This window comes from Rhea pennata, chromosome 22 (assembly GCF_028389875.1).
Source record: "Rhea pennata isolate bPtePen1 chromosome 22, bPtePen1.pri, whole genome shotgun sequence".
In the NCBI taxonomy this organism is placed as follows: domain Eukaryota; kingdom Metazoa; phylum Chordata; class Aves; order Rheiformes; family Rheidae; genus Rhea; species Rhea pennata.
Window position 1 is genome coordinate 8,415,032 of NC_084684.1, and position 27,364 is coordinate 8,442,395.

The 27,364-nt window shown below is 68.0% G+C and overlaps 1 protein-coding gene across 1 annotated transcript in view; it reads left to right on the forward strand.

Annotated features, from left to right (window-relative positions):
- Nucleotides 1-26,981, forward strand: part of AJAP1 (adherens junctions associated protein 1) — a 39,705-nt gene extending 12,724 nt beyond the window's left edge. Inside the window, exons 2-6 of the mRNA XM_062593729.1 lie at nucleotides 7,417-8,132; nucleotides 19,516-19,603; nucleotides 22,678-22,920; nucleotides 23,292-23,422; nucleotides 26,102-26,981. Coding sequence (XP_062449713.1) covers nucleotides 7,417-8,132; nucleotides 19,516-19,603; nucleotides 22,678-22,920; nucleotides 23,292-23,364 — 1,120 coding nt within the window. The 3' untranslated portion in view covers nucleotides 23,365-23,422; nucleotides 26,102-26,981. The remainder of the gene's footprint in view (nucleotides 1-7,416; nucleotides 8,133-19,515; nucleotides 19,604-22,677; nucleotides 22,921-23,291; nucleotides 23,423-26,101) is intronic.
- The last annotated feature ends 383 nt before the right edge of the window (nucleotides 26,982-27,364 follow it).

Genomic DNA, 27,364 nt, shown 5'->3' on the forward strand with positions numbered 1-27,364 from the left:
AGCTGCACGTTCGCGAAAGGATCGAGGGGAGGGTCTGTCTCCGCGCTTTACCTACCCGGCTGGGCTTTCCCCAGCCCCCTAAACCGTCTGCTGGCTTTATGCCGGCGCACGGACGGGCACGAGAGCGCGGAGAAGCTCTGTGCAGCTCGACTTCCCCGGTTTTAAGCCGGTGTGGTTTGGTTCTAGATACCCCCCGATGCGATGGCCCGCGCGTACGGCAGCGTAAGCCGGAGCTGGGATAGCAGCTCCACGGTCGGCTGCGGAGGTGGATTTCGGTTCCCAAAGGCGTGGTGGCGAATTTATCGGCTGTACCTTGGTCTGCGATCTCAGAGCTCTCTCCCTGCTTGGGATCTGAGCAAGGCTTCCTGCGGAGGCCTGCCGCCTTTTCTCCGCTTTCCAAGAGGAAACCCGAAACTCCTGCTGCGTTTCCTTGGTGCGGCCCGTCTGTCCCGGCTGGTGGCCACTTCAGTTGCTCTCCTCCGCCCCTCTGCCGAAGCGAAGCCTGGCGCGCGGCGGGGGAGGACTCGGCGCTGGAGTCGGAGGCTTTCGGACCCCTCCTCGCCTTGCGGCGTCGGGAAGGTAGAGCTGTAACCCAGCGAGCGCGTGTGGGCGATCTGCTGCGTTTCTCCTAGGGATGGGCCAGCCGCTTCGGAGTAGCAGAAGGTGGATGACGGCGCTCAGGTTTCACGCAGAAGGGTTTGCTGAAACCATTTTTCGGCAGTCCGAGTGCACGCGTTGAGTTCCTGGGGTTCTCCACCTCCCGCCCCGACGCTCTTCAAATCTTACCTAAAATAATCCCCTAGGACTGGGAAAACGGTATATACCAGAACTCGCCTTCATGCTGGAGCAAATCACGGCGTGCTGGAAATCTTAGATGACGTTCGTTGCCCGCTGACGCGCAGCGCCGGCTCCCCGTTACGTGGCTCGCCTGTGCCGGTCTTCCCGCTCGCTCCCGTGCCTGCCAGGGCGCGCCGCGAGCCGGCTGACGCGGGGCCGTCGAACGTCGCTCGTCGCCCGCGGGACAGGACCGGGCTGCTCGCCTCTTCGAGGCCGCCGGGCAGAGCTGTTGAGCGCTGGGGGTCTCCAAGGCGCTCCGCTTCTCTCCTCCGGCGTACCGCAGCGCTCGAAACACCCCGCGGCGCAGCAAGCAGCTGCCCGTCAGCGCGGAGCCCAGCGGCCTCGGGTCCGCCGCAGGAGGAGGAGGACCGCGGGCGTCTTCACAAGGCCGGGCCTGCAGCGCCCGAGTTGAACGCCCGAAGTTGGGCTCTCGAGCTCATCCTCGGTGCGTCAGTACGTGCGTGAGTAGCCCGCTAGTGTCGAGTGCCCCCTGATCCTGTTGGTCTGCCGAAGCTATGAGACAAACTTTAAAGCTGGATTTCTAGCTCCGTTCCAGTTTCGAGACGTTTAGATGCGTACTAAGCATGTGGCTCCTGTGAAGTGTACTTTTCCAGCACGGGTTTTGTGCCCGCTTAGACTGCTCTCTTTAGTACCGTTTTGTAGGGCGGCGCGGGAAAAAGGAAAATCTCTGACACGAGTGAGGTGGGAAGTGCTGATGTGTCCGAGGTGAGACCCTCAGGCGCTGGCCTGGGCTTGGAGACCGGCAAGGGGGTGTTCTGGTGAACGGCGGTGGCGTTTGCGTGTCCAACGAAGATCAGCCCCAAGGGGCTGCGTGGGGGCCGAGCTCCGTCCCAGCGGCGGCTGCTGCTGCTGGGTGCAGGCGGATCCCTGTCCGCAGCTGCGCGCGCTTGCTGCCTGGGCGACCGAGCAGAAGGAGGGCTGTGCTGCAGAAAAGCTCGCCTCGGCTTGGCGCACGTAGCTGGAGGTCCCGTGCCCTGGTAGGGGCTCGCTTGGGTCCCTGCCTGGGCGGGGAGGCGGGGAGAGCCCCTGAGGACGAGGGGACAGTTCCTGCGCCGGCCTCGGATGGAGCCGGCCAGCGGTGGGCTGGGGGTTTCGCTTGACCTTCCTCTGCTGCTGGAAGGACGGGCCCCAGGCGCGCGCACAGGAGGGGGCCGAAGCACTGCTGAGCCAGACCCAGCCGCTGACAGTCTTGGCACGGTCTGTGTGTACAGTATCAGCACGTTGGAGGTACCACTGGGTATTAATTATGCCTTCCACGCTCTCTGCTATTCAAATGTTAAAATTATTTATTTGCAGCTGGGTGAGCTCAAGACGGGTGCAGAAATATCCTGTGTATGAATCGCTCCCCTCCGTTGCCGTTCACCTTCCAGTCTACCCTTTCCTCTGTCCGCTCCTGCAAGCGATGCTTGGAGCAGCGTAAAATAGGGGAAGCAGAGGGAATATGTGTCACTTCATAGGCTGAGACTTTCCAGGGAGCCAAGGGAGTCCGACACCTAAACGTATCGACAGTCAGGGGCAATTGAGTATGTGATACGCTTTGCTCGGAAAGTACGGAGCCCGAAGGACTTACGAGCGTGAAACTGTAACAGTTACACGTTATGAAGGAGGCCTGATTTTGAGCAGAGAGGGCACCTGGAAGCCGATTTCCTCTTCCGGAAGTATCCTGGTCCTGCAAACGTATTTCGGGAGTGGGGAGCTCTGCGCGAGCCGGGGTGGCACAGGGGGGCGGGTCGCGAGGGCGCGCTTCGACCTCATCGTCCGTCGCGGGCGGAAGGCGGCCACGGTGCTGCCGTGCGGACGAGGCGGCTCGGCTGCGCGAGCACCGCGGGAACGGCTGCTCTTTGCCGTTCACGGTGTTCGGCCGGGCTCGTGTTTGCTGGTCCGAGCGCCCCGTCGGCGCTGGGGGCGCGAAGCCTTTCTCCGTGCTTGGGCTGCCCCGCAGACGCCCCGCTGACCTCGCGGCAGCCTTGGCAAGAGCGAATCCCCTGGGGAAGCTGAGCGCCTCCGCAGCCCTCGGCCCCAAAGCGCCTTGCTCCCGGGAGCACGAGCCTGCTGCCCGCGGGCAGAGCCTCGCGGGAGCGGGGTGGAGCGTCTGCGCGGGGCTCTGGCTTCGCGTCCCCTTTTCCGGGGCGGCCGGAGCGAGAAAGCTGCCCCGGAGCCGGCGGCGCCCGGCGTCCCAGCGGCTCCGCTCGCTCCTGGCCCGCCTCTTTTCCGTCCGTGTGAATTACCCCGGAGCCACTGGGGATGGAAGAAGCCGGTTCTTGTGTCGCCGGCTCTCTTCGGAGCACCCGATGCCTTAGCTCGGTGGCCGCTCCGAGGCGGAGGGCGACGTGCTCCTGCCGCCGTTGCAGCGCGAGCGGGCGCTGTCCTCCGGGCCTCGGAAAGCTGCTACGGAGAACCGAGCTGCTTCGCCCTCCGCTGGCGCTCCTCCGTGGTGAATCCCACCCCTTCCGCCGCGGGAAGCGGTGTCGGTTTGGTTGTGGGGAAAAGGGGGGGGATGAAGCCGCTCTCGAATTGTTTGGAGAGATCTCTGTGGCCGTGTTTTCTGCAACCCTCGTCAAACGTGAGGACCGCCGCCGACGCAGTAGTGAACTGCCCGTTGCCCGCTGTGCCGAGCCCCTCGGGCCCGGGTCCAGCGCGACGCCTCGTCGTGCAAAACGTCGGGCAGGGCGGCGGAAACGGCCCCGCTGCCGCCTCGGGAGCGCGCCTTTCTGTGGTACGCTGGCGAATTCTTGCAGACGTTCTCCGAACTTCTTCGTGCAGCATCGAGCTGTCTTGGCAGAGGTGCTCTCCCCGGAGCGTACCGCACGGTTTTTGCCCCGTTAGAGCAAAAACCTCCTTCCTGGAGGAAGCCGCGCTTTGCTTGGGCGTGAGCGAGCGCCACTTCGTTGCTCGTGTCACAGCGACCGGTTGCGCTCTTGGCATTTGCGGGAATGTTTTTATCGCTGTTTTGCTTGGTATTTGGCAATGTGAAACGCTCAGAGTTCATAAATCATCAGAACAAGGACATAACCTTGATTCTCTGTGCAATATCAATATATTACCTAACAGAGTCATGAAATGGAAGAATGGTTCCATTTGTATAATTCTGCATTAAAAATCAGCCTCTTCTGCATTTCATGCTGCCTGTGAAGTGTCTCCACGCTCCTGGGAGAAAGGGGCCATTTTTGGATGGAAAACAAGCATTTTGTGCAAAGGATGCAAATAAGCACCTCTGGGCCATCGCTTGCCCTGTAGATCCGCACTCGAGCGAGCCTTCGGAGGCCTCAGTGAAACGGGTTATTTGCAAATGGCTTGCAAGCTGCTGACAATTTGTATTTTGCAATTTATCTAAACCACGCTGTGGCCATGATCCTCGTTAATTGCTTTGAGAGATTACCAAATTCAGGGATTTCCAGGCGGGTGCCTCTGCAGCAAGTAGCTTAATTCCGCAGCTGCCGGGTTAACCCGTTTCACGTCTGTGGGCTGCGCGCTCGGCGGAGAGCGCGTGGAGAGGCCGCGATTGCCCGAGCTCGCGGGCCGAGGCGTCTCGCCGTGCCCCGCCGGGGAGAGCCTGCCGCTGCTGGTCGCTCGGTTAATGTAAACCTGCAGAGCTGTTGGCCTCCCTGCTGCTTGCTGGGCCCTTTCTGTAGCTCCCTGGGTGTCGCAGCGCCCGAAAAGGAAGCGCGAGGTAGCCTGGAGGTCCTGGAGCATCTCGGCGGTGAGCCCGCTTCCTTCCCAAGCGGCACTGAGCGGCCAGCTGCCGGCCCGGGGCGCCCAAAGCTGCTGAGGGTGGGAAGCCGGGCTGAAAGTGGGCTTGCCCCGGGTTTCTCCGGTGCTCGCCGGCGCGCTCTGCTTCGCGCGGCGGAGGGGCCGCTCCGCCGCGCCGAACTCCGGCTTTCTGAGCGCCGCCGGTGAGAGCGGCAGACGCGAAAGCGCGGCGGCAGGCTTTTCAAGATGAGCGGAGAACGGCGCGAGCTCAGATCCTCGTGCCTCCTTGAAGTTAATCTGTTTCTTAAGTGCCAACTTTCCTCCTCTTCAAAGGAAATCGCTCTGTTTGAAAGGATTTAAAAAGGGATTTTCGCACCGGGGAAAAATTTCGAATGTATCGTTTAAGGCAGGGAGGCGCCCGGTCCGCCAGAAGCGCCTCCCTGCCCTGCCCTGCCCTGCCTGCCTCCCGGGCGAGGCTGCGCTCGCGCTCGGCCCGCACCGTCTCGCTGGCGTGGTCGCCAGCCGCGCGTCTGCGGCCAGCAGCCGGCGAGGGAAGGAAATCTCCCCGCCCGGTGCTAGGGGACAGGTAGAGGAGAGTGCGGCGGAAGCCGGCGCCGTCGACCTTCAGGCAGGGCGGCGGTGCCGGCGGGAGGGAGCCCCGGCGCCACCGCCGCCGCGGGGCCGTCCGCGCTGCGCTGGGACGGGGCGGGACGAGCGGCCCTGCCCTGGCCGCGAGCAGCGCGGAGCCAAGCCGGAGGCTCCGGCGCCGCGGGCTCCGCGGCGCCCGCGGTCGCAGCGCTCCTTCGCTCTCCCTCCCGTCTCCTGTACCGTCAGGTTAAAAAGAAACCTAATTAAAATCCACGTAGCAGCCCTGTAATTATCCAAATGTTTAGCCCCAGAAGCTGTGCCTCTGGCGTACTATCATACTATAATTTCACGACTAATTATAAAGTACAGGAGAACCTCTTTCTCCCCCCCCCCGCCCTTTTTTGAGAAAATGGAAATAAATAGGGTCGGTGTGGAGCCTGCTGCCGGCGGCCTGGTGTGCCTCTTGCCCGGAGCAAAGCTTGTCCGGGTGCTGCGTTCCTGCTGCTCCGGCCTGTGGGCGTGCGAAGCTCCCTGCAGGCCCTGTGCACCCAATGCCTGCCATTAGCTGGGTACTTTCCCGGGGATCAGGCAGCTGCTCTCGCATAAGAGTAAATGCGTAAAGGTGAATGTTTGTAGGAGTTTCCCTCGCGGCGTGAAGGTGGGAAGCTCCGGGAGTGGGTTTACGGGTCGTGCGAGCAAGGGATTGCGAGCAAGGGCAAGACCCGGCTGGCGCGGCGCGGCGGCGGCGCCGGCCCGGCGGAGCCGCGGACCTGCCCGGCGCGGCGGCAGCGCCGGCCCGGGTTCCCCTCGAGGCTGCAGCATCCGCGCCGCGAGCGCCGAGCGGAGTGCGGCCGCGTTGCCTGGACGACGGCAACTCCTACACGCTGCTCTTTCTTCCGCAGGGCGCTTTCCCTGCGCCGCGCTGGCAAAGCCCTCGGGAGATCGCGCGCCACGTGCAGCCGCTCCCGCCGCGCTGCGGGGCGGCCGGACGTGGCGCTGCCCTCCCGCGAGGCGCTCGGCCGAGCCGTGCCGCGCCGTGCCATGCCGTACCGAGCCGTGCCGCGCCGTGCCATGCCGTACCGCGCCGCGCTGTGCAGTGCCGTGCCGTGCCGTGCCGCGCCGCGCCGTGCTGTACCGTGCCATGCCGTACCGAGCCGTGCCGCGCCGTGCCATGCTGTACCGTGCCGTGCTGAGCCGAGCCGTGCCGCGCCGTGCCATGCCGTACCGCGCCGCGCTGTGCAGTGCCGTGCCGTGCCGTGCCGCGCCGCGCCGAGGGGCCCAGCCGCGTTTTGGGTCAGAGCAGAACTGGATAGGAAGGTGCTGACGGTTCGGGGTACCCTCCGACTGCTCCGTTCGTCCGCTGACGAGCGGTTAAACCGTGCCGCGCGTTGCTCCTTGCCGTGTTGCCGCCCTCTTTAAAAGACAAGCGGCACGGCACGGCTCGGCACGGCTCGGCACGGCTCGGCTCGGCTCGGCAGAGCTGGCCCTGTGCTCCGGGGCCCGGTGCGGGCGCTGCTCGTGCCGCCCGGCCTGCCTCGTCCCGCGTAGCCCGACGGGACGCCCCGGCGTAGGCGCAGGAGCTCCCCGGGGCCGCCGGCGGCCCGTCTGGAACCGCTGCCCCCGGCGCGCGCGGACCCTGGCCGCGCTCCCGAGGGCCGATTCCCGAGGGCGCTCCCTGGGAAAACCCGTGCCCGGCTGCTGCGGAGCCTCCTTCGGCGCGCGCCGACCCGCGGGCACGGGACCGCGCGTTGCCGCGGTGCGAGGCGCCCTGCTGCGAGCCTTCGCGGTTCTGGGGCGGCGAGAGGGAAGGAGCTGGGGAGGGCTGGGAAGGGGGTGGGAAGGAGCTGGGAAAGAGCTGGGGAAGGGGTGGGAAGCGGGTGGGAAGGAGGTGGGAAGGAGGTGGGAAGGGGATGGGAAGGGGGTGGGAAGGGGATGGGGAGGAGGTAGGAAGGGGTGGGAAGTGGATGGGAAGGGGGTGGGGAGGAGGTGGGAAGGGGATGGGGAGGAGGTAGGAAGGGGTGGGAAGCGGGTGAGAAGGGGGTGGGAAGCGGCGCCCCGCGGTGCCGGCTCTGAGCGTGGGAGACGCTGCTCCGAGGCCCTGGGAAGCGGGTGCTGGGTCCTCCCAAGCTGCTGGGGCGCGTCGCGGCGCTTCACCGGATCTCCCGCCGGCTTTTTCCTCCCGGCTGGGGAGAACCAGGGCGTCGCGCTGTAAGGCGCCGGTCTTGCTGCGCGGGTCCTTTCCGCTCGGCTTTTCTAACGCGCTTTGGTGTCTGTCCGCAGGTCGGGTTGCCCGCTGGGAAGCCATGCTTGGATATTAATAGCCATGTTTCAACTAGCCGTGGATTTCGGCGCCGGCGACTCCGTAGCTGCAAGCCACGGCTTGAGGCTCGCGCAGAGGTCGTCGCCCCGGCCCCGGTCGCCCCGTGGTCCCTTGTGGAGTTTTAAAAACGGACCGGAGCTGCGGATTCCCGGCCCGCCTTGGACCTATGGCTCTGCTCATCCCGACCGGCCCCACGGGCAAACGCAGAGGCGCCGCTGGCGCCGGCCGCCCCGCGCCGCCAAGGCGCCCGCGGCCGGCACGGCCCCGGCGAGCCGCGGGAGCGCCCGCCGGCAGCCTCGCGCGGCGAGGGGCGAGAGGCGCCCGCGGGGCAGCGCCGGGCGCCCGGGGGACGCCGGGGCCACCGCCGTGCCCGAGGTCATCGTGTGGGGCCCCACGGGCGAGGAGGACGCCGCCGAGACCAGCACGCTGCCCGCGCGCTTCGGCCCCACCGCCGCCGCCGCCTCCGCCGGGCACCCCAGAGCGACCACGGCGGCCGCGACCAGCCCGGCCGCCCCCTCCGCCCCCGCGCCGCCCGAGCGGCGCCCGCCGAGCCCGGCGCCGGCGGGGGACACGCGCCGCAGCAGCCCCGGCCGCGGGAGCCCGACCGAGCCCTACGCCGGCCACGGCGGCAGCGGCAAGGAAGCCCGCCCGCCCAGGATGCTGGGGGACACGTCAGGTACTGTCCGTCCGTCCGTCCGTCCGGGCCCGCCGTGGGGTGGGGGCGGCGGGGACGAGCTCGTGGGCGTGCGCACGGCCGGGGTGCGGCGGCGGGCGCTGCTGCTGGCGCCAGGACGGGTGGTGGCGGTGGCAGCAGCAATGCCAACAGGCGCTGGCGGTAGCGGTGGCACCGGGACGGGCGCTGGTGGTGGCAGCAGTGATGCCAACAGGCGGTGGCGGTGGCACCAGGACGGGCGCTGGTGGTGGCAGCAGCAATGCCAACAGGCACTGGCGGTGGCGGTGGCACCGGGACGGGTGCTGGTGGTGGCAGCAGTGATGCCGATGGGTGCTGGTGGTGGCGGTGGTGCTGGGATGGGTGCTGGCGGTGGCAGCAGCGATGCCGACGGGCGCTGGCAGTGGCGGTGGTGCCGGGACGGGCGCTGGTGGTGGCAGCAGCGATGCCAACAGGCGCTGGCGGTGGCTGGGACGGGTGCTGGCGGCGGCGGCAGCGATGCCGACGGACACTGGCGCTGGTGGTGGCGCCGGGACGGGCGCTGGCGGTGGCGGTGGCAGCGGGACGGGCGCTGGTGGTGGCAGCAGTGATGCCGATGGGTGCTGGCGGTGGCGGTGGCGCCGGGACGGGCGCTGGCGGTGGCAGCAGCGATGCCGACGGGCACTGGCACTGGCGCTGGCGCTGGGACGGGCGCTGGCGTCTGGCCTCTGCCGACGGCGCGGGGGCTCTTGGGGCTGCGCAGCCCCCGGCGTCGATAGGTGTAACGGTGATTAACGAACAGCAACAGGCAAAGTCCTCGCGGAAGCGCAGTCCTTGCCTCGAAAACGCGGTTGCTTCCTGCCGCGAGAGCATTGGAGCAAGCGCCGCTCCGAGCGCTTGCCCAGACCACACGGCTCGGTCGCTCGCAGAGCAGGCGCTCCGCGTCGCGGCTCGACGGCCCCCCGGAGCGCCGTCGAGCCGGGGCGGCTGGCTCCGCGCCGAGGCGGCGGCGGCCGCGGCGAGCCGCGCGCTGCCCCGGCGCCGCGAGAGCGCTCCCGCCTCGCGCGTCTCCCGGCTCGCGGGACCCGGATTTTGCGGACGCGACCTGCGGCTGCTCGGCTCGCGCGCCGCTCTCCATCTGCTGCTCGCAGGGGATCTGGCCCTCGCCGGCCGGCCGCGCGGCCCGGCTGCCGGACCCGCACCTTGTCGCGTGCCAGAGGAGCCGCAGACCCGCCGCTGCCTTTAATCTTTCAGCTCTTCACTCTCATTAGGGACCCGCGGTGCCGCCCACGGCACTGCCGGTTCCCACTCCGCGGCAGGGAGCCGCGCGGCGTCCGAGCGCTCGCGGCAGAGCAGGCTGCCCTTGGAAAGCCCATGCGTTTTCCTGCTCCTCCCCGTTGCGTAAGGTCTAGCTGCTGGAAGGGTTTGTTCTCTGCTTGCAAAACATGTGGCTACAAATTAAGGTTAGGTAACTTGTTTGTGCTTCTTACTTGGCTCAGTGAGCATCAGGAGTCGCTGTCCTGCAGCCCCCTCGCTCCGCGATGCCGGCGGGCGAGCCGAGGGCTCCTGCGGGCTGCAGCACTGCGCCTCTCGGCAAGGGCCGCGGGAGGCGAGGGCTTCCCCCGCTCCGCGGGCGCCGGGGCGGCCCCGGGGCCGGGGGGCCGGCGGGGGGCTCCGGCCGGCGGGAGGGCGGCGCGCTCGGCCCTGCTCGAGCCGCAGCCCCGCTCCCGTCCCGCCGGCCGTGCGCGTGCACAGAGGCGCGAGCCGGCGCAGCGACCGGAGGCGGCGTGCCGGTTCCCTCCGGGAACGCCCTCGAACGCCGGCGGCAGCCGCCGTGGGCACGGAGCCGTCGGAGCCATCGGAGCCATGCACGCAGACCCGCCGGGCCCCGGGGCCGTCGGAGCCATCGGAGCCGTGCATGCGGCCCCGCCGGGCCCCGGGCCGTCGGAGCCGTCGGAGCCATCGGAGCCGTGCACGCAGACCCGCCGGGCCCCGGGGCCGTCGGAGCCATCGGAGCCGTGCACGCAGACCCGCCGGGCCCCGGGGCCGTCGGAGCCGTCGGAGCCGTGCACGCAGACCCGCCGGGCCCCGGGGCCGTCGGAGCCGTCGGAGCCATCGGAGCCGTGCACGCAGACCCGCCGGGCCCCGGGGCCGTCGGAGCCGTCGGAGCCATCGGAGCCGTGCACGCAGACCCGCCGGGCCCCGGGGCCGTCGGAGCCGTCGGAGCCATCGGAGCCGTGCACGCAGACCCGCCGGGCCCCGGGGCCGTCGGAGCCATCGGAGCCGTGCACGCAGACCCGCCGGGCCCCGGGGCCGTCGGAGCCATCGGAGCCGTGCATGCGGCCCCGCCGGGCCCCAGGGCCGTGCACGCAGACCCGCCGGGCCCTCTCGGCGGAGCCCGTGCTCGCGCTGCCGCCTGCCCCTGCGCGGACAGAGCGGCTGCGAAGCGGCACGCGGCGAGCGGCGTTCCTGTGCAGGGGCGAACGGGAGCAGCCTCGCTCGGTGGAGTCGTCTTCTCACCCCCGCTCTTTCTCGCTGAGGAATAGAGCGGGGAAAGAAGAGACAAAAACGATTTATCTGTGAGTCACTGGGAACAAAAACAAGCTTGAAAACATCTCGCAGAGTATAAAACCTTCTGCTTATAGGTAGGAGCGAAGGCAGAGGAGTGATTATTTTTAACATCTGGGGGGGAAGAAGCGCGGCGTCGGCCGCGGTCGAGGAGGGGATTGCGGGGCTCGCGGCGTCCCTCGGAGACCGCCCGGGGCCGGCGCTCGCCCCGCGGCATCCTCGGGGCGGCTCAGCCGGGGAGCGCGGTGAAGGGCCCCGCGTGCCGTCCGCCGCTGCTCGGGGCCGGTGCCGCTCGGCCCGCGGGCGGCGAGGGGGGCGGCGAGGGGCGGCCGGCCGGCGGCCGCGGCGCTCGCCGGGGCTGCGGACCCGAATCCGGCTCTTCGCCCCCCGCGGCCGCCCCCTTCCCCTTCCCCTTTGCTCAGGCCACCAGGAACGCAACGCGGCCGAGCAGCGATGAGGAGGGTCCTGCTGGCCCGCCGGGAAGCGACCCGTCCCCAGCGCCGGGGCGAGGGAGAGCGCGCCGGGTGCGCGGCGAGATGGCGCGGGCGGGAGGCTTCAAAGGAATTAATTAAAGATGAAACGTGGTTAGCAGAGAACCCCGGGCGGCTGGAACAGAGCCGCTCTTTGATCCGCTCTGCTGAGACGCCGGGATCCGCCGCGGACTCCGGCCTTCGGGAGGGAGCGAAAGGGCCCGGCAGGAAGGAGGGAGGCGGAGGTCTGCAGGCGCGCTCGCCCCGGGGCGCTCCCGCCGGGCTCCGAGCCGGGCCGGCACCGCGGGGGCGGCAGGGGAGGGGATGGCGGGGACGGACGGGTCCGACCTCGGGGGAGGAGGGAGGACGGAGGGGAGAGCAGACGTCGCAGGGCGCAAGGCTGGAGCGGGACGTGGCCGCGGGAGCGCGGCGCCCGGGCGCACGAGCCGGCCTCCGGCGAGCGGCGGTGAGAGGGCGAGCCGCAGGCTCGGCTCGAGCACCAGGAGCAGCCGGCCCCGGCTCGCGCGCCGGGTGCCCGAGCCCCAGGCGCTCCCGGGATCGGAAGGGGCCCTACGAGCTCGTCCGGTCCGACCTCCCCGCCCGGGCAGGGGTCCCTGGCTCTCTGCTGGGGCTCCCCTTGGGCGCACGCCGCCGCCCCCCGGGAGCCGTGTCCGCCGCTCCGCACTGCCTCGCCGGCGTCCCCGCGGAGCGGCTTCGCGGTCCGGGGCTTGGCGGGGAGGCTCGGACCTGGCGCTGCCCTTCCCCGGAGCTGCCTGCCGGGAGCGCAGCAGGCCCCCGCTGCCTCCCTTCCCTTCCCTTCCCTTCCCTTCCCTTCCCTTCCCTTCCCTTCCCTTCCCTTCCCTTCCCTTCCCTTCCCTTCCCTTCCCTTCCCTTCCCTTCCCTTCCCTTGCACGTCCTGGGTGGGAAATCTACTGATTCCGCGGGATTATAAAGCTTTGGACTGAAGTCTCTCTTCAAGACCCAGAATAGCTTCTTCCCTGCTCAGGCTCGCTGGACACGAGGCTGTGTTTAGTCCTAATTTCTCCGCCGCCCCATTTTCAGAAGTGCAGAGAAGGTTTCCTCAGGCGTTTCTGTTCCGGTGCCAGCGCCTGGTCGAGGTTTTGATCGCGGCTCTCCGAGCCCCAGCGCAGAGCTGCAGCCGGGGCTGCCGCCTCCCCCTCTCCGCAGCCGCCTCCGTCGGCTTTGCAGCTCAGTAAAACAAATCGCACCCGGGCAGCGCTTGCGGGCGGCCAGGTCGCAGCCGGGCGGGAGCTGCCGGCTGTCGCGCTGCCTAGGGCCTGGGGAGCGAGCCGGGCTCGACGGCTGCGCGGAGCCGAGGCGGGCTGCCGGGGCGGCCTGCCGAGCCCTCCGCCGAGCTGCCGCCGGCCCGCGGACCGCGGGCCGGTGAGTTGCCGCAGCCCGGCGGCCGGAGAGCCCGTGCTGCTGCGCCGCGAGCGGGAGGGTCGCGGGGAAGCATCGGCCTTTCTCCCCGGGAGACCTGGAAAGACTCTTTTTAAGCCTTAAGGATGAAGGCTTCGGGAAGGTGCGGGTGATGCCTGAAGCACGAAATGAGTGCCTCTGTGAGCTGAGTTTTTTTCTGGCAAGGGAGAAGGGATTTTTTTCCCCCGCAAGATTAGCAGATGTCGTGCGCGTGTGCGTGCTCTCACCCACGTACGTGTAAATGAGCAAGAAACGCTCCCGCTCCGTTCTCGGGAGCGCTTGCTGCCTGGGAGGAGATAACTCCCAGCATCGTCAGCGTACTGGGCGCTCTGCGGCTAGCTGCCGTTTGCCCCCGCAATCGGGAGCGCTCGGCCCCCCCGTCGAGCAGGTGCCCGCGAGCAAGCGGCCGGGGCGAGGCCGGCGGCGCGGGCGCCGGGCCGCGCTGGCGTCCCCCTCCGCGTCTAACCCTCCGGCGTTCGGGGGGATTAGTTTTCTTCACAACCGCTTAGCGGTGCCAAGAAACGGTTGGAGTCGCAGCAAACCTTCCGCTGCGCCAGGGAAAAGGCCGTTTGCGGCCGCGGCTGCTGCAGAGCCGTCGCGAAGCACTCGCGATGCGATTGATCTGTCCTAACACGGTTTTAGTTGTTAAACGAGGCTTTTAAGCTCAGAAACACCGTTCTCGAGAAAGCGAACGCTGTAGCTGTGCCGTTTATGTCGCCGTGACATAACGTGAGACGTGCCGAGGTAAACCCGGAGCCGCTGGCGCGTCCGGGAGCGGGAGGCCGTGGCGTTCGGAGAGGTCTCCGCAACAGGAGCAGCTGGATGAGCTCCTGTCGGGAAGGCGATGGAGACGGCGCGCGGTCTGGATGCGGGAAGGCGGGCTGGGCGGGCTGTGAAGGTGCTCCCCAGCCCCGCTCCCTGCCTGGACTCCCGCAGTGGAGGCTCGGAGAAGATCCCAGCTCTCCAAGCGAGTGGCGGGGCGAGCATCTCGTGGGGAGGAGCTGCGGACACCCGCTCTTCGGCACCTTCCTGCGCCAAGCCCAAACGCAGCCGGGCGACGGTACCCAGAGCAGAGAGCCGAGCAGCTGCGTGACTCGCGCGCCGTCGACCGAGGTTCAGCGGTTCTTTTCGGGCTGTCCGCCGCCTCGCGTTGTGCTTCCCCTCTCCGGCGCTGGGGCACGTGGAGTCTGCCGAGTGCCCGGAGCCTATTTCAAGTACTCTTTGCCTCGGCTGATCAGCGCCTGACCTCGCACGCGCAACGCCGGGCTGCAGCCACGTCCGTATTTCTCCGGCTCGCCCCTTGCAGTTCCCGGGCGCTCCCGGATTCCTGCTGCCGGGAGCGAGGAGCAGAGACCTCCCTCGCTCGGGTCTCCCCGCAGCGTCAGTTCCGCGCCCTTGCGGCCTCTCCCGGGCTGGGTTTAGGTCGGAAAAGTCCTTCCCTTGCTCCGCTCCGGCTGAGCGGGCCTGAGCCCCCGCCCGGCGGCTCCCGCCCGGCCGTCCTCGTCCCTTCGAGGTCCCCGGCGCGGCCGCGCGGCTGTCGGCCGAGGCCGGCGCCCCTCGGGCGGAGGGGGAAAATGAGGCTGGTTTTCCTTCGTTTTTAATTTTATGCGGCTCGGAGGCCTTGATGAGGGTCTTCAAAGAGTCACAGCTCATAGCTGTTTCGAGTGGGAAAATGAAAAATGCAGTCTTCATAACCAGTGCTCTTGAAATGAAGGCCTTAGGGGATAGAGGTTCTCTTTGTTTTTAATAAAGAGCTTATATCTCCTGTTCGCTGCCGTTGCACACTTCTGCGGTGGCGAGACGCTAGTCTCAAATGGATTTTTCTTGTGGAATTAATCCTGTTCTTGAGGAGCTGTCCGGGAGCTGATTTACAAGATGGACAGAAAGGCCGAAAATCAGCACTTTTTCATCTTGGTGGCCAATACGTGGTCTTTAAAACTGCATCATAATTGCTCCTGTAACGGAGCCGCGGCGGACGGTCCGGGGCCGCGTCTTCCCGCCGCGGGCTCGTCGCAGGACGCGCTCTCCGCCGTCCCAGCGCGCGCCGGGGCCCTCCTCACCCCGCCTCTGCGAGCGGGCGGGGAGACCTGAGCGTCGAGCACCTCCAGGGTTATTTCGGAGAGAGCTGGGGCAGAACTGAGGGAAGCTGAGCCGTGGCTTAGCTGCCTCCTTGCAGCGCGCAGGCGAGGGCGAGCTCGCCGCGAAGGAGTTTTATTCCAGCGCCGTTCGTGCCTCCGTGGCGCTCCCTAAGCAGCAGCCTGCCCAGCTATCGCACTTTGCATCCTCGGAGAACGTTTTGTGATTCTCCTCTGTGTGCGGAGGCAAAAACACCAAAAGAGAAATTGTTTATTACCTCTCCCCGTGTCTCCTCAGTGGGAGTTGTCATTTCTCGGTACGGTTGCTGCAGGAGACGCGATAGCGATGCTGTACTTATTTTCTTCCCGACGCGAGTCATGTAGAAGAGGGAAGGGAACTCGAATGCCCGAGCAGCTTTTAAATAGGAGAGACCTCGGCCCGGCGTGCTTGGACGCTGCGGGCACGTAATCTCAAAGCCTGGCAGCAGACTGTCTGGAAAGCAGACGCGAGGCCCTTTCTTTTCCAAATTCGCCATCTGCACGCTCCCGATCACTAACGCAAACGAAGTCCCGCTCGGTGCCGTCTGCTCGCCGGTCCGAGATGCTCGCGCCTGCTGAAGCGGGGAGCGGGTTTCGCCGCTGCCGGGGCAGCCGGCGGTGAAAGCGCTGCAGGAGCCGGGCGCCTCGGCCCCCCGCAACGCCGTCCCTGTGCTCGCTCTGGGAGCGCGCACGGAGGAGCGGTGCAAGGGAACTTTCTTCTCTACTAGTGCATATGGCGACTTGCATGCGGGCTGGAGCCTAAAATCACGCCGCCCGCACCGCGCGCGTCCTGCCCAGATCTGCCGTCCCTCGTAGGACTCCGTACCGACGCGCCGCGCTGCCTGCGCTCTCCCGGCGGTGCAAGCGACGCGTCCCCGGGCTCCTGCCGCCTCTCCCGCAGCGCCCAGCTGTCCAGAAGGTCTCGTTTCGGAGGCTGCTTCTGTTTTCAAAGGAATCCAGCACGAGGCTGTTTTATTTTATTTTTAGACTCTGCCTTTTTATCGTTTTTGGCGGCGTCCCACTGGGAGCTGCTCCAAGGCTTTTGCGAGCCGCGCGGTCGCAGTGGTTGTGCCTTTCTGCTGCTGGAGCGGGGTCGGGGCAGCGCGCGCGGCGCGTCCGCGCGGGCAGGGAGCGTCGCGCAGCGCCGTGGCCCGTTCGGCGCCAGAGGAGGAGCCGCTCGCCCGGGTCCTCCGCTCCGGCGGGCCGCGGCTCCGGCTGAGACCCCGCTCTGGGGAGCCAGGTGGCGGGTGCCGCGTGCCCTGCTGCGTTTGTCCTCCTGGAAGAGGAGGACACGGAGGAGACCGGCGGCTCTTGTCACGTCTTTCTGCCCGTTCGCTCGGGAAACGAAAGTCGGAGGCAGAGCAAGGCAGGCAGGCGCCTCGGCTCCGGCTCCCGAGCCGCCCTTGCGAGGCGGATGATCTCCCTACTTGCGGCGGCGGTGACGGCGACGGTGTGCGCGGTACTTGGCTGCGTGGCTTCCCGAGAGAGCCCGCCCGGCCCGAGCGGTGCTGCGGCGGCCGCTGGGTTTGACTGCGGGCTCCCCCCAGACCCACGCGCCTGCGAGCAGCTCCTGCGAGGGCCGCGCGCTGCTTCGTCTTTCGGGGCGCGCGCTCCAGCTAAGCCTGATGCGAGCCGAGCGCAGAGCCGGTTCAGATCGTTTTGTGCCTGTTCCCCTGGCAGCCGCGAGGTCCCAAACGATCCCGCCGACGTTTGGGCTTATGCCTTCCGATGCCCCTGGGCTGCACAGGGCGGCCTGCGGGCCGAGCGAGTCGCGGGCCGGCTGAGCCGCGGCTGCCGGCGCCGCGGAGGAGCAGCCCCCGCGGCTGGGCTGCCTGCCGGCTCGCTGCCCCGAGCGCCGGCCCCGCCGGCCCCGCCGCTCGCTGCCGCGCTCCCCGCGGCGCTGGCTGCCCGCGCGGCCGGGGAGCAGCGCTGCGCCGCTTCCCCGGGCGCAAGCACCCGCTTCCATCCCGGCTTCTTATCCACGAGTCTTGCGCCAGCTGCCTGGGCGCGTACCGTGCCCCGGGGGCCCTGCAGGACCCCCGCGGACCCTCCGGTGCTCGCTGCCTTTGGGGATTTTCTTCCAGGGCAATTTCGCCGAGCGGCGCCTGCTCCGCCAGGGTCCCCGGGAAGGGGGGGCATGGGTGAGGTTCTCCAGGACGTTTCGCGGGGGTGCCGCGGGGGTGCCGCTCGCCCGGCGCCGGCCGCCGCCGTTCCCGCCCTTCGGTGGCCCGTTTGGCGTGCCGCGACCCTCCGTTTTGTTTCGGCAGCCGTTACTGCCGAGCGTCCTCCAGAGGAACCTTGTCCCGGCGAGCTGGCACCAACGGAGACTGAACTGGGAGTAAACGAAGGAAGCGGGCCGTTTGCGGAATAGGTGCTCGAGCAGAGGGAGAAGAAGAACCCGGAGTCATCTCGCTGCGTTCTCGTCCGCGGCAGAGCTGTGGCCGGCAGGGAGCCGTCCGGGGGTCCCTGGGGAGGAGCGGGCGTTTTGCGGCGGACGGAGAGGAGGAGAAGAGCCGAGCGCGCGCTTTCCCCGGCGTTCTTCTTGCGCACGCGGCCCGCTGAGAAGGGGGCTGCTGGGGAGCAGCTCTTCGGCGCAGCGCCCTTCTCTCTTCCCGGGTCTCCCCCATAGCCTCTGGCAGAGTCGGAATCGGAAGGTGCCGAGTGCGCGCCTCCCCGCAGAAGCCCTTCCGCTTGTGTTTTGGAGGGAGCCGTACTGCTCTGCTCCTTCTTGCTGTCCGTTGAAATGACAGCTCTGGCTCCTGGCTCAAATCCCGGCATCTGACAAGACGAGGCAACGAGGAAAGCAAACTGCAGGTTCCCAGGGGATCCCGGAGCGTCGGCGCCTGCCAGCACGGGCGCCCGGGCCGCACGGGGCCGCACGGGGCTGCACAGGGCTGCACAGGGTTGCATGGGTACCCGGGCACGTGCAGGGCTGCACATGGCTGCATGGGACTGCGTGGGGCTCCATGGGCTGCACGGAGCTGCACGGGGCCACACGGGGCTGCACAGGGCTGCACAGGGCTGCACGGGCGCCCAGGCACGTGCGGGGCTGCGCGGGGCTGCACGGGCACCCAGGCTGCACGGAGCCGCACGGGGCCGCACAGGCTTCCCCCGCGGAGCAGCCGGGAGCGGAGGAGCCCAGACGGCCCGGCGGCCCGGAGGAAACCCCCTGTCCCGGCCGGCGCGCTGCCGGCTCGGAGCGCGAGGGCAGCGCTGCCCGCTGTAGCGAGACGAGCAGCAGCAGCAGCGGCTCGAGCTGTGGGAGTTACCGAGTCACAGCGGTCTGCAAAACCCGATCTCATTACCCGCTGCAACAGCATAAGCATCGGGGCGGGGGGGAGCACAGCGCGCTGATCCGTCTGCCCCGGCTGTTTTCCCCTGTATCGCCGTACGCGTGATAACCCGGTTCTCCAGGCACGCGAAACCACAGCGAGCGGGCGCCCGCGCTTGCGTCCCGGCCGCGGGTTCGGGCGGCTGCGCCGGGGCGCGCGCGGCCCTCCGAGGCGCCGTTCAGCTTTCCGCCCCCCGCCCCGGGTGCCGCCTTCCCGCCTGCGGAGAGGGGCCCCGCTCGCGAGCCGCGCTCGGGGCAGTTTCCCGTTTCGCTCGAGGCGCTTCGTCGAGTTCCCGAGCGGGAAGCTCGGGTCTGGGGGACTGAGCTGGGCTCAGCGGCCGCGCCGAGCGAGCCGGCTCTGCTCCTGCAGCTGGCAGGCAGAAGCCGGGTTGCGGCGGCCCTTCGGAGGCTCCCGCGCTCCCCCGGACGCCGAGGGCAAGCAGTGCAGCAGCAGCTCGGAAAGAGAAGGCGTGGGAAGCAAGACGGCCGGAAAACCGGATCCGCGGATGAGGTTCGGGCTCTGCCTCGAAAGCCCGCGCTGCCTCCCGAGCCGCTTCCTCCGGCGCCCGCGCTCCGGCTCCGCCGGCGCCTCCGCGGGGGCTGGCGAGCAAGGACCGCGCCGCGGGCCGCCCCCGCCCAGGCCCTGGGCCGGGGCCGCGCTGCTGAACCAGGCTGCTTCAAGGCGGCCGTGCTTTTACCGCGCTGATCGGCGCCTGGCGGAGGGGTCCGCGTCGGCTCCGGGAAGGGCGGCGCGCGGGGACGCGGCCCCTCTCCGGGAGGGGGGGGGCGGAGGAGCTCGGGCGGGCGCGCGTACACGGCTGCTCGTTTTCCTGTCGTGCTGGCATTTATTTATTTATTCAAAATACCACCCATCCATCAGGAGCGCTAACATCTGTTTGTGAAAAATAGCACATCCTTGGGCTGCAGCCAGGAAAATCATTTCATTACAGAATTGCAACTGTAAAGCGGCACAAAAATCACACCCGTACTGTACGTCGAGACGCTTTTGTTTTCAAACTGCTCATTAGGAGCGATACGTGAGCCAAAATCAGACCCCGAGTAAGGTGACTGGGGAGAAAAGGAGCCCCCCGACCTGCCCGGGCAGTAGCGCGACGGGCGGTCGTTGCCGCGCCGGGGCAATCCGCGCCGCCGCGCCGCGGAGCGCAGCTCCCTTTCCCGTCCCAGAGCGTGCGCGTCCTTACGGTTCCTCCGCCCTTCGTGCCGAACGCGGGCTGACAAGGAGCGTGCCTGGGCGGACGGGGAGGAGAAGCCCGGCTGAAGGACTGTTTTGCAGGACGCAGGAGGGAAAGCCGGGTCGCTCCTTCGCGGCGGGGGCTCGGGGGCGCGGGCGGGCTCGGTGCGCGCGGGCGGCACCGGCGCCCCGACGGCTCGCCGCGTGCTTCCCGTTGCCGCCTGGGCTCTGCGTGCCGTCACCGTGGACCCCTTTGCTTGCTGTCTCCACTCTCTCTCTGATTTTTTCTCCGCAGGTCTGGCCGTTCATCAGATAATCACCATTACAGTGTCCCTCATCATGGTCATAGCTGCTCTGATAACAACGCTTGTCTTAAAAAATTGGTAAGGTCCGCTGTCGATCTGCTTGGGCTGCGTGGTGGTGGGGGGATGGTGGTGGTGCTGGTGCTGGTGCTGGTGGTGGCAGCGGTGGCGGCGGTGGTGGTGGTGGCGGCATTGGTGCTGGTGCTGGTGGTGGTGGTGGTGGTGGTGCTGGTGGTGATGCTGGTGGTGGTGGTGGTGGTGGTGGCAGCAGTGGTGATGGTGATGGTGGTGGTACTGGTGGCAGTGGTGGTGCTAGTGGTGGTGGTGCTGTTGGTGGTGGCGGTGGTGCTGGTGGTGGCAGTGGTGGTGGCGTTGGTGCTGGTGGTGGCAGTGGTGCTGCCGGTGGTGGCAATGGTGGTGGCGCTGGTGGTGGTGGTGGCAGTGGTGGTGCTGGTGGTGGTGCTGGTGCTGGTGGTGGCAGTGGTGGTGGTGGCAGCAGTGGCAGTGGTGCTGGCGCTGGTGGTGGTGCTGGTGGTGCTGTTGCTGGTGCTGCTGGTGGCAGTGGTGGTGGTGGTGGCAGTGGCGGTGGCGGTGGCGGCGTGCGTGGAGGGGGCCAGGTTGGGGAGCGGGGGGCGCGGGCAGCGGTGCCCCCGCGGCCCCGGCGGTCCGAGGCCGTGGCGGCACCGAGGCGGTTTGCGAGAGGCGCCTCGGAGGAGAAAGCGCTTCGCGTGCCGGCGCGTCCGAAGGAGGCGCGGGGCCGGGCGCGGGCGGAGGGGCACCTGCGCGCCGCCGCGGCCCGGGTACCCGCTGCGCCGGGCCGGGCCGGGCCGGGCCAGGCCATGGGGACCGCGGCGGCGCCTCCCCGCCGCAGCGGCGCGGCCCTTCCCCTGCCGCAGAGCGCGAACCTGGCGCGGCGCCCGACAGCCGCGGTTCCTGAGCCGTCCTCGCCGCCGCCGGCGGAAACGCGCCCGCCGAGCCCCGCGCCCGCCGAGCCGTGCGCCCGGGCACGCTCCCGCGCGCCCCTGCCTCGGTTTGCTCCCGCGCGCCCCTGCCTCGGTTTGCTCCCGTGTGGTCTCCTGACGCCGCCTGGGCGCGTGGGGAAGTAGGTTAGCTTTTTGCTTCAGGCGCTCCCGAGTTCGCCTGTTTTCCCAGAGAAACCGGCCTACTTCGGGGTCGGCGTTGCGGGCTGCAGTGCCGCCGCCGCAGCCCGGGGCGGCCGCAGGGGCGAGCCGAGCAGCGTGGCGCCGAGCAGCACGGCGCCGAGCGTTGCATTGCAGTGCCGAGCGTTGCGTTGCAGCACCCGAGCAGCGCGGTGCCGAGCGTTGCAGTGCCGAGCGTTGCAGCACCCGAGCAGCGCGGTGCCGAGCGTTGCAGCGCCGAGCGTTGCGTTGCAGCACCTGAGCAGTGCGGTGCCGAGCGTTGCAGCGCCGAGCGTTGCAGCACCCGAGCAGTGCGGCGCCGAGCGTTGCGTTGCAGCACCCGAGCAGCGCGGTGCCGAGCGTTGCAGCACCGAGCGTTGCAGCGCTGAGCATTGCAGCACCGAGCGTTGCAGCACCCGAGCAGCGCGGTGCCGAGCGTTGCAGCGCTGAGCATTGCAGCACCAAGCGTTGCAGCACCCGAGCAGTGCGGCGCCGAGCGTTGCGTTGCAGCGCCCGAGCAGCGCGGTGCCGAGCGTTGCAGCGCTGAGCATTGCAGCACCAAGCGTTGCAGCACCCGAGCAGTGCGGCGCCGAGCGTTGCGTTGCAGCACCCGAGCAGCGCGGTGCCGAGCGTTGCAGCGCTGAGCATTGCAGCACCAAGCGTTGCAGCACCCGAGCAGTGCGGCGCCGAGCGTTGCGTTGCAGCGCCCGAGCAGCGCGGTGCCGAGTGTTGCAGCACCGAGCGTTGCAGCACCCGAGCAGCGCGGTGCCGAGCGTTGCAGCACCGAGCGTTGCAGCGCTGAGCATTGCAGCACCGAGCGTTGCAGCACCCGAGCAGTGCGGCGCCGAGCGTTGCGTTGCAGCACCCGAGCAGCGCGGTGCCGAGCGTTGCAGCGCTGAGCATTGCAGCACCAAGCGTTGCAGCACCCGAGCAGTGCGGCGCCGAGCGTTGCGTTGCAGCGCCCGAGCAGCGCGGTGCCGAGTGTTGCAGCACCGAGCGTTGCAGCACCCGAGCAGCGCGGTGCCGAGCGTTGCAGCACCGAGCGTTGCAGCGCTGAGCATTGCAGCACCGAGCGTTGCAGCACCCGAGCAGTGCGGTGCCGAGCGTTGCGTTGCAGCGCCCGAGCAGCGCGGTGCTCTGCGGTCGGGCGGCAGCCGCTTTGGCGGCTGGGCTGCGAGCGAGGCGAGGTTTCGGGGCGGCGCGCGCCTGGGCAGCGCCCGCACGCAGCGGCCCCGCGGGCTCGGGCGCCGCGGCGGCCGGCGCCGGGCGGTGTGTGCGCGCCGCCCTCCCGCGCGCCGTTGCCCGGGGCGAGCTCCCCGGCGGCTCGCGCGGGCGCTCGCGGCCGGGCGCCCTCGGACTTGACCCCTTTCGTCCGCTTTTTCCCAGAGCTGTCGCTCCTGGCCGCTGCGTGAGCCAAGGCGCTGGATTTAGCTGCCTGCGGACTGACACGCTCTGGCCGTTCCCCGGAGGTGAAATCGGTGCCTACCTACCGCTCCTCCGTGCCCTCCAGCCATGGCCAGGTAGCCCAGCTCATGTTGCAGTCACACAACCCTCACCTACGCAGCTGCTCTCTCCTGCGAACCCGCCGGTTTTCCTCTGTGCCAAATAGAGAGTGTGTCTGTCTGTCGGCAGCGTCAGACAAACGGCCAATAGCTCCTTATCCCAGTAACGTAAAACCTCTTTGAGGCCTCTCAAGTAGCAACAGTTTAACTTCATCGTTCTCATCCGCATTTCTTCATTAAAAAAAGCTCTCATTTCCTGCAGATACCGACGTGCGACTTGCTAGCAATTCTTCCGGTAGCAAAAAGCTTGTGTTTAAAGTTTAAATCTGATCGTTAGAAAAAATAAGCAGAGGGGAACGACTGCCTGATTGCGGCTGATCTGTGCAAAAAGTGACTGAATTAGGATCCGGTGGCGAATGCTGTGCGATTAGGGGCCGGCGACAGCGCAAGGTGCTCTCCGAGCGCCGGAGGTGCGACCTGCGCTGTGTCTCTTCCTCTTCCCCTGATGTCGCAGTTGCGTGCAGAGCGGGAGCGCGAGGCGCAGCAGCCACCAACGCGCGAGCAGCGAGCAGGAGGAGAGCTGCCAAAACCTGACGGACTTCCCGCCGGCCCGCGTGCCCAGCAGCCTCGACATCTTCACCGCCTACAACGAAACGCTGCAGTGCTCGCACGAGTGCGTCCGGACGCCGGGGCCCGTGCGCGCCGAGGAGGCGCTGCGCTCGCCGGGCGCCTACAAAGCCGCTTTCAACGGGAGCAGGTGAGGAGCGCGGCCGGCGCGGTGTCCGCGCGCCCCGCGCCCGGCGGCGCTCGGCCCCCCGGCTCCGCGCCCCCGCCCCCTCCGCCGGGGGCATTCCCGAGCTGCGGCGGCGTCCCGCGGGAAGGCGGGCAGCGGGCGGCCGCTCGGGAGCAAGAGGGTCGAGCCGAGGGCTCCTTGGCGAGCCGGGGGGAGCGCGGAGTATCGCGGGCCGTCTCCTTCGCCCTCCCCTGCTTTGTGCCGACAAGCCCGTTCAAAGCGTTACTCTAGAGACTCGGTTTCCCCCAGAAGAGCCGCTTTTGGCAGCGGGCCCGGCTAGGCTTGCTTGCTGCGTGTTGCGTGCCCGTGCAAGCCCGTTTCTCTGCTCGCTGCAGACCCTCTTCTTCCGATCGGCATCTTATTCCCGTGGCCTTTGTGTCTGAGAAGTGGTTTGAAATCTCCTGCTGACTGGCCGAAGCCCGCTTTACTCCCGGGGGCAGGGCGGACGCCGCGTGGCTCTCTCCTGGTACGTACCGCTCGTTACAGAGCTTCGTCCCGTCACCCGCTCGGGTCCGCGCGGTGACCGTCGCCGCGCGCAGCGAGGCCGTTCCCGTCGCCGTGTGCGGCCGACCGCTGACGGGCTGCTGCTTCTCCAAGGCGCTGGAGCCGACCGCGATGCCTCGGGCAGCCTCCTCCGGCAGAGAGGGGACGCTGGCGCCAGCGGGACTTCCCGTGCAGGTGAACCAGAGGTGCGCCTGAACTGAAAGCCCGGGAGCGCTGGGGGCACGGCAGGGAGCGTTGGACCCCCGGAGCCCGCGGGTCTCCGCGTCGAGCCTGAGCTTCTGCAGTGAACGCACCCAGGCTTTTTGTTCCAGCCCGCCTCTAAGCCCCCACTGCCGATGGCCGCGGTGTCGATGCTGCCGAGCGGCCTCGCCTTCCTCCAGCCTCCGCTGCGCGGTGCACGGTCTGCCGCGCCGCGGGGCCCCCGCGCTGCGCGCGTGCCTCGTCGGCACCCGGGGGCTCGTCGCCGGCTCTGCCGCGGCCGGCGTCTTCGCGCCGGGGCCCGCGGGGCTCCTGCTCTGCCCGCGCCCTCCCTGCTCCGCGGGGGATAAAACGGCAGCGGCCTGCGGAGCGCGAGGGCTGGGCCGTGGCCGGCGAGAGGAGCGCTCGCTGCGGGCGCGCAGTTGGGCTGAACGCGGCGCGAGCACGCTCCGTCCCAGGCGCCCGCACCCACGGCGGCGCGGCTGCCAGGAGGTGTCCCGCTTCCGATGCGGAAAGCTTCTTGTGCGCCGCTCCGGTCGGGCTCGGGCGGCGCGGCGCGGCGTCCGTAGAATCGAGAAATGCGTGTTGACACGCTCGGGGAAAAAAAAATCTATAAAAGTCGTGCCTGGAGCGCTAGCTCCGTAACAGCATTCCCATTCTTCCTGAAGGCCTGGAGGCCGATGCTCGGTTTCATTACTACTAATAAAAAGTAAGAAAACTCCACAGGACTTCTCTGTGCGGGCGTGTGAGTCCGCACACGCACACCTGTGCTTGCCTGCACCGGGACGCTTTTGCAACGCACCTACGTAATACGTGTGCTGCCTCATTGCAAAAACCAGGAGGTGGCCGCAGGTTCCTGCAGTGCGTGGGGCACGATGCAGAGACCGTCAGCGTGGCATGGGGTACAGACATTGCTTTCATGCCATCGTGGCCTCAGTGCAGATCCCCTAAAAGCTCTGAAAGAGATTGCTAAATAGTTTTCCCGATCTGACTATTTTTCGTGCCCGTTTGCCTACCTCTTCTGCACGGGGTTTTTTGAACCAGTGCAACACTTCCAGAAACGGGGCGCATCCTAGAAGTTTTCCGAGCGCGGTTTGCGCAAGCGCGCTGTGCAGGTGCTGCTGCGGTCCCGTGTCTGCGCCCGGGGCAGCGGACCCCGTTCCCAAGGCTCTCCGAAAGCCGCGGTGCCCAAGGACTTCGCCCACATCGCCTCACAGCTCCACGCACGCGGTTCTTCGCCTGGGTGCGTTTCTGCAGTCCCGGGACGTTGCACAGACCGGAAAAGGGAGCAAGGTTCACGCGGCGCGGCGCAAGGCGCGATCTGAGCGCGGCTGCCGTGGCCGGTGGCGCCGGCAGAATCCAGCCTGCGGCACGTTGCCGGTCGCCGCGGTTGACTTGCATGGGCCGACGCTCCTAGGCCCGGGGAGAGCCGAGGCGCTGAGGACGGCTCTCCAGGCCTGATTTCGAGAGCAGGAAGCACGGGTAGGAGTTCCCTCCAGAGAGAGGCGAGCTTCACTCGGGTGAGCATCTGCTGGCGTTTTCCAGCAGATTTCATTTGCACGCGCTCGAGCCCCCTTGGAGCGCGCTCTCCGAGAGGAACGTCACGCCAAGGCGGACGGCAGCGCACCGGCACTGGAGGCGGCGACCTCGCCCGTTCTCAGCAGCGATAACGTGACCCGGAGCCACATCGCAGGTGCGCAGCAAAGCACCAGGTTAGAGCATTTGTACCCGGCGGCTGCCTCCAACCTGTGCCCGGAGAGGTTTTGGGCACCGAAGCAGCAGTGCCCTAGTCGGGGCGGACGGCAGATGGGCTGCCGCGCTGAAGCAGAGGTGGGAGCAGCCGCCTTCCCGGACGGCCTCGGTGCCGACGGCCGTGCACGGGGCCGCTGGCCGCCGGCAAGCCAGGACGGCTTGTCAGGACCTCGTTTCCAGAGGAGGGGCGAGCCGAGGTGTTAAACCGCTGCCGGCGCGAGAGCCGGGGGCCGGCGCTAGGCGCTGCGCGGCGGCTGGAGCGTGCCGCGCTGCGCGGAGGTGGGGAGCGCGGGAAACGGCAGCAGCGGCCGGACAGCAGCGGCGCGCCGGCGCTAGCAGGTCGCGAGGCATCGCCCGCGGCGCGAGCCTGTGGGCGCGCGGGGGGCGGCGGGAGGCCGAACCCCTCGAGCGCGAGGACGCCCGGGCGGCTCGAAACGAGGGCGGGCAGCAGCGTGGCCGCGGAGCGCCCGCCGAGCGCGGCGGGACGGCCGGGGGCAGCCGCGGGAACGGGGAGAGGAACAGGCTGCGCCCCGAGGACGTGGCGGCGGGCGCTGCGGCCCCCCGGGCCTCTCGGCCCCCCCGGGGCTCGCCGGCGGTCGGCCCCGCTCCGCCGCGGCTTGGAGGGCTGCCGCGCGCCGTGGCGCGCTTCCCGGCTAGGATTTCACCTCTGTTTTTCTTCTCCTCTCAACAGGATTCCGTTGGTGAACCTGTAAAAAAAATTACTAATGGGTTACCTATACCCACCATTTCTGTCTACCAGTAGGAGACTCGACGAGCAGCATCTACGGGCCAAATATATTTTTATAAAAATGAACACGCCTATAGGTAACTGCATTTTTCCAAGAGCGCGTTTTCCGGAGAGGAGGAAAAAATGCGCAAGCGGCGCATGCCATGAAGGAGGAGGAAGCTGAGAAGAAAAAAGGGAGAGAAGACGGAACGTCCGGAGCTCGGGATACGGACTATGAACTCGAACCTGTGCCAATAATACCGTTATGTGCCATGTACTGCTGCGAAAGACTGCGCGAGAAGCCGGAGCTGAGTCGGCAGCGCGCGGAGGCGTTGTGGAAGCAGCGCTGGGGTGGCCTCTCTCCGGCTGGAGTCACCGATCCCGGTCAACAGACACACGCACGGGCTAGGGAGCGAAAATACACATACACACACAACCACTTTTTGTACTGTAGCAATTTTTGAAGATCTTAAATACTCATTTTTAACGAAGATGTCATGGGCTAAAAATCTAATTATTTCTCTAACGTGCGTAATACGAGCTAGGTAAACTGATGTTTTCTACTTTGGCAGCTTGCCCTTCCAACTATATGTGTATATATAGCTAGGCATATATACATATAGATGTGTGTGTGTGTGTGTGTATAAGCATATATATGTATGTATACATTTTATATATATATATATATATATATATATATATATCTCATTGGGGGGGATGTAGTTCCACCAGTGGGTGCGTTACTGGAGCGCCGCCGCCGAGCCGTGGAGGGCCCCGGGCTGGCTCCGAGCGCGCGGCACGGCGCGGCGTGGCGTGGCCGGCTGCCGGCACAGTCTTCCTGGAGGGGGGCAGCGGCTCCGGCGGGGGCGGCCCGCGGCTCGGCCGGCCCCGCGAGGAGGGCTGCAGGTTGGGGGGCTGCCGCGGGGCAGGCGGCCGCGGCGCGGCTCGCCCGCGGGGGCCGCTGGCCGGCCACAGCCTGCCGCCGCGCTTCGCGCCCGCGCCGCCGCTCCGCGTGCCGAGACGCCGCTCGGCAGAGCGCGTTCGGGGTTTCCCTTGCCGCGAAAGCCGCCCCGTGCCCGAGCGGCGGCCGAGGGCTCGGGCTGCGGCGCTTCCCCGCTCCCGCCGCGGCCGAGCCGCCCGGGCTGCCTGGCCGGCGCCGCGGAGGCTGCCCGGCGCCGGGGCCAGGACGGCCTCGCGTGCGGTGCCGGGAGAGCTCAGACCAAAGTG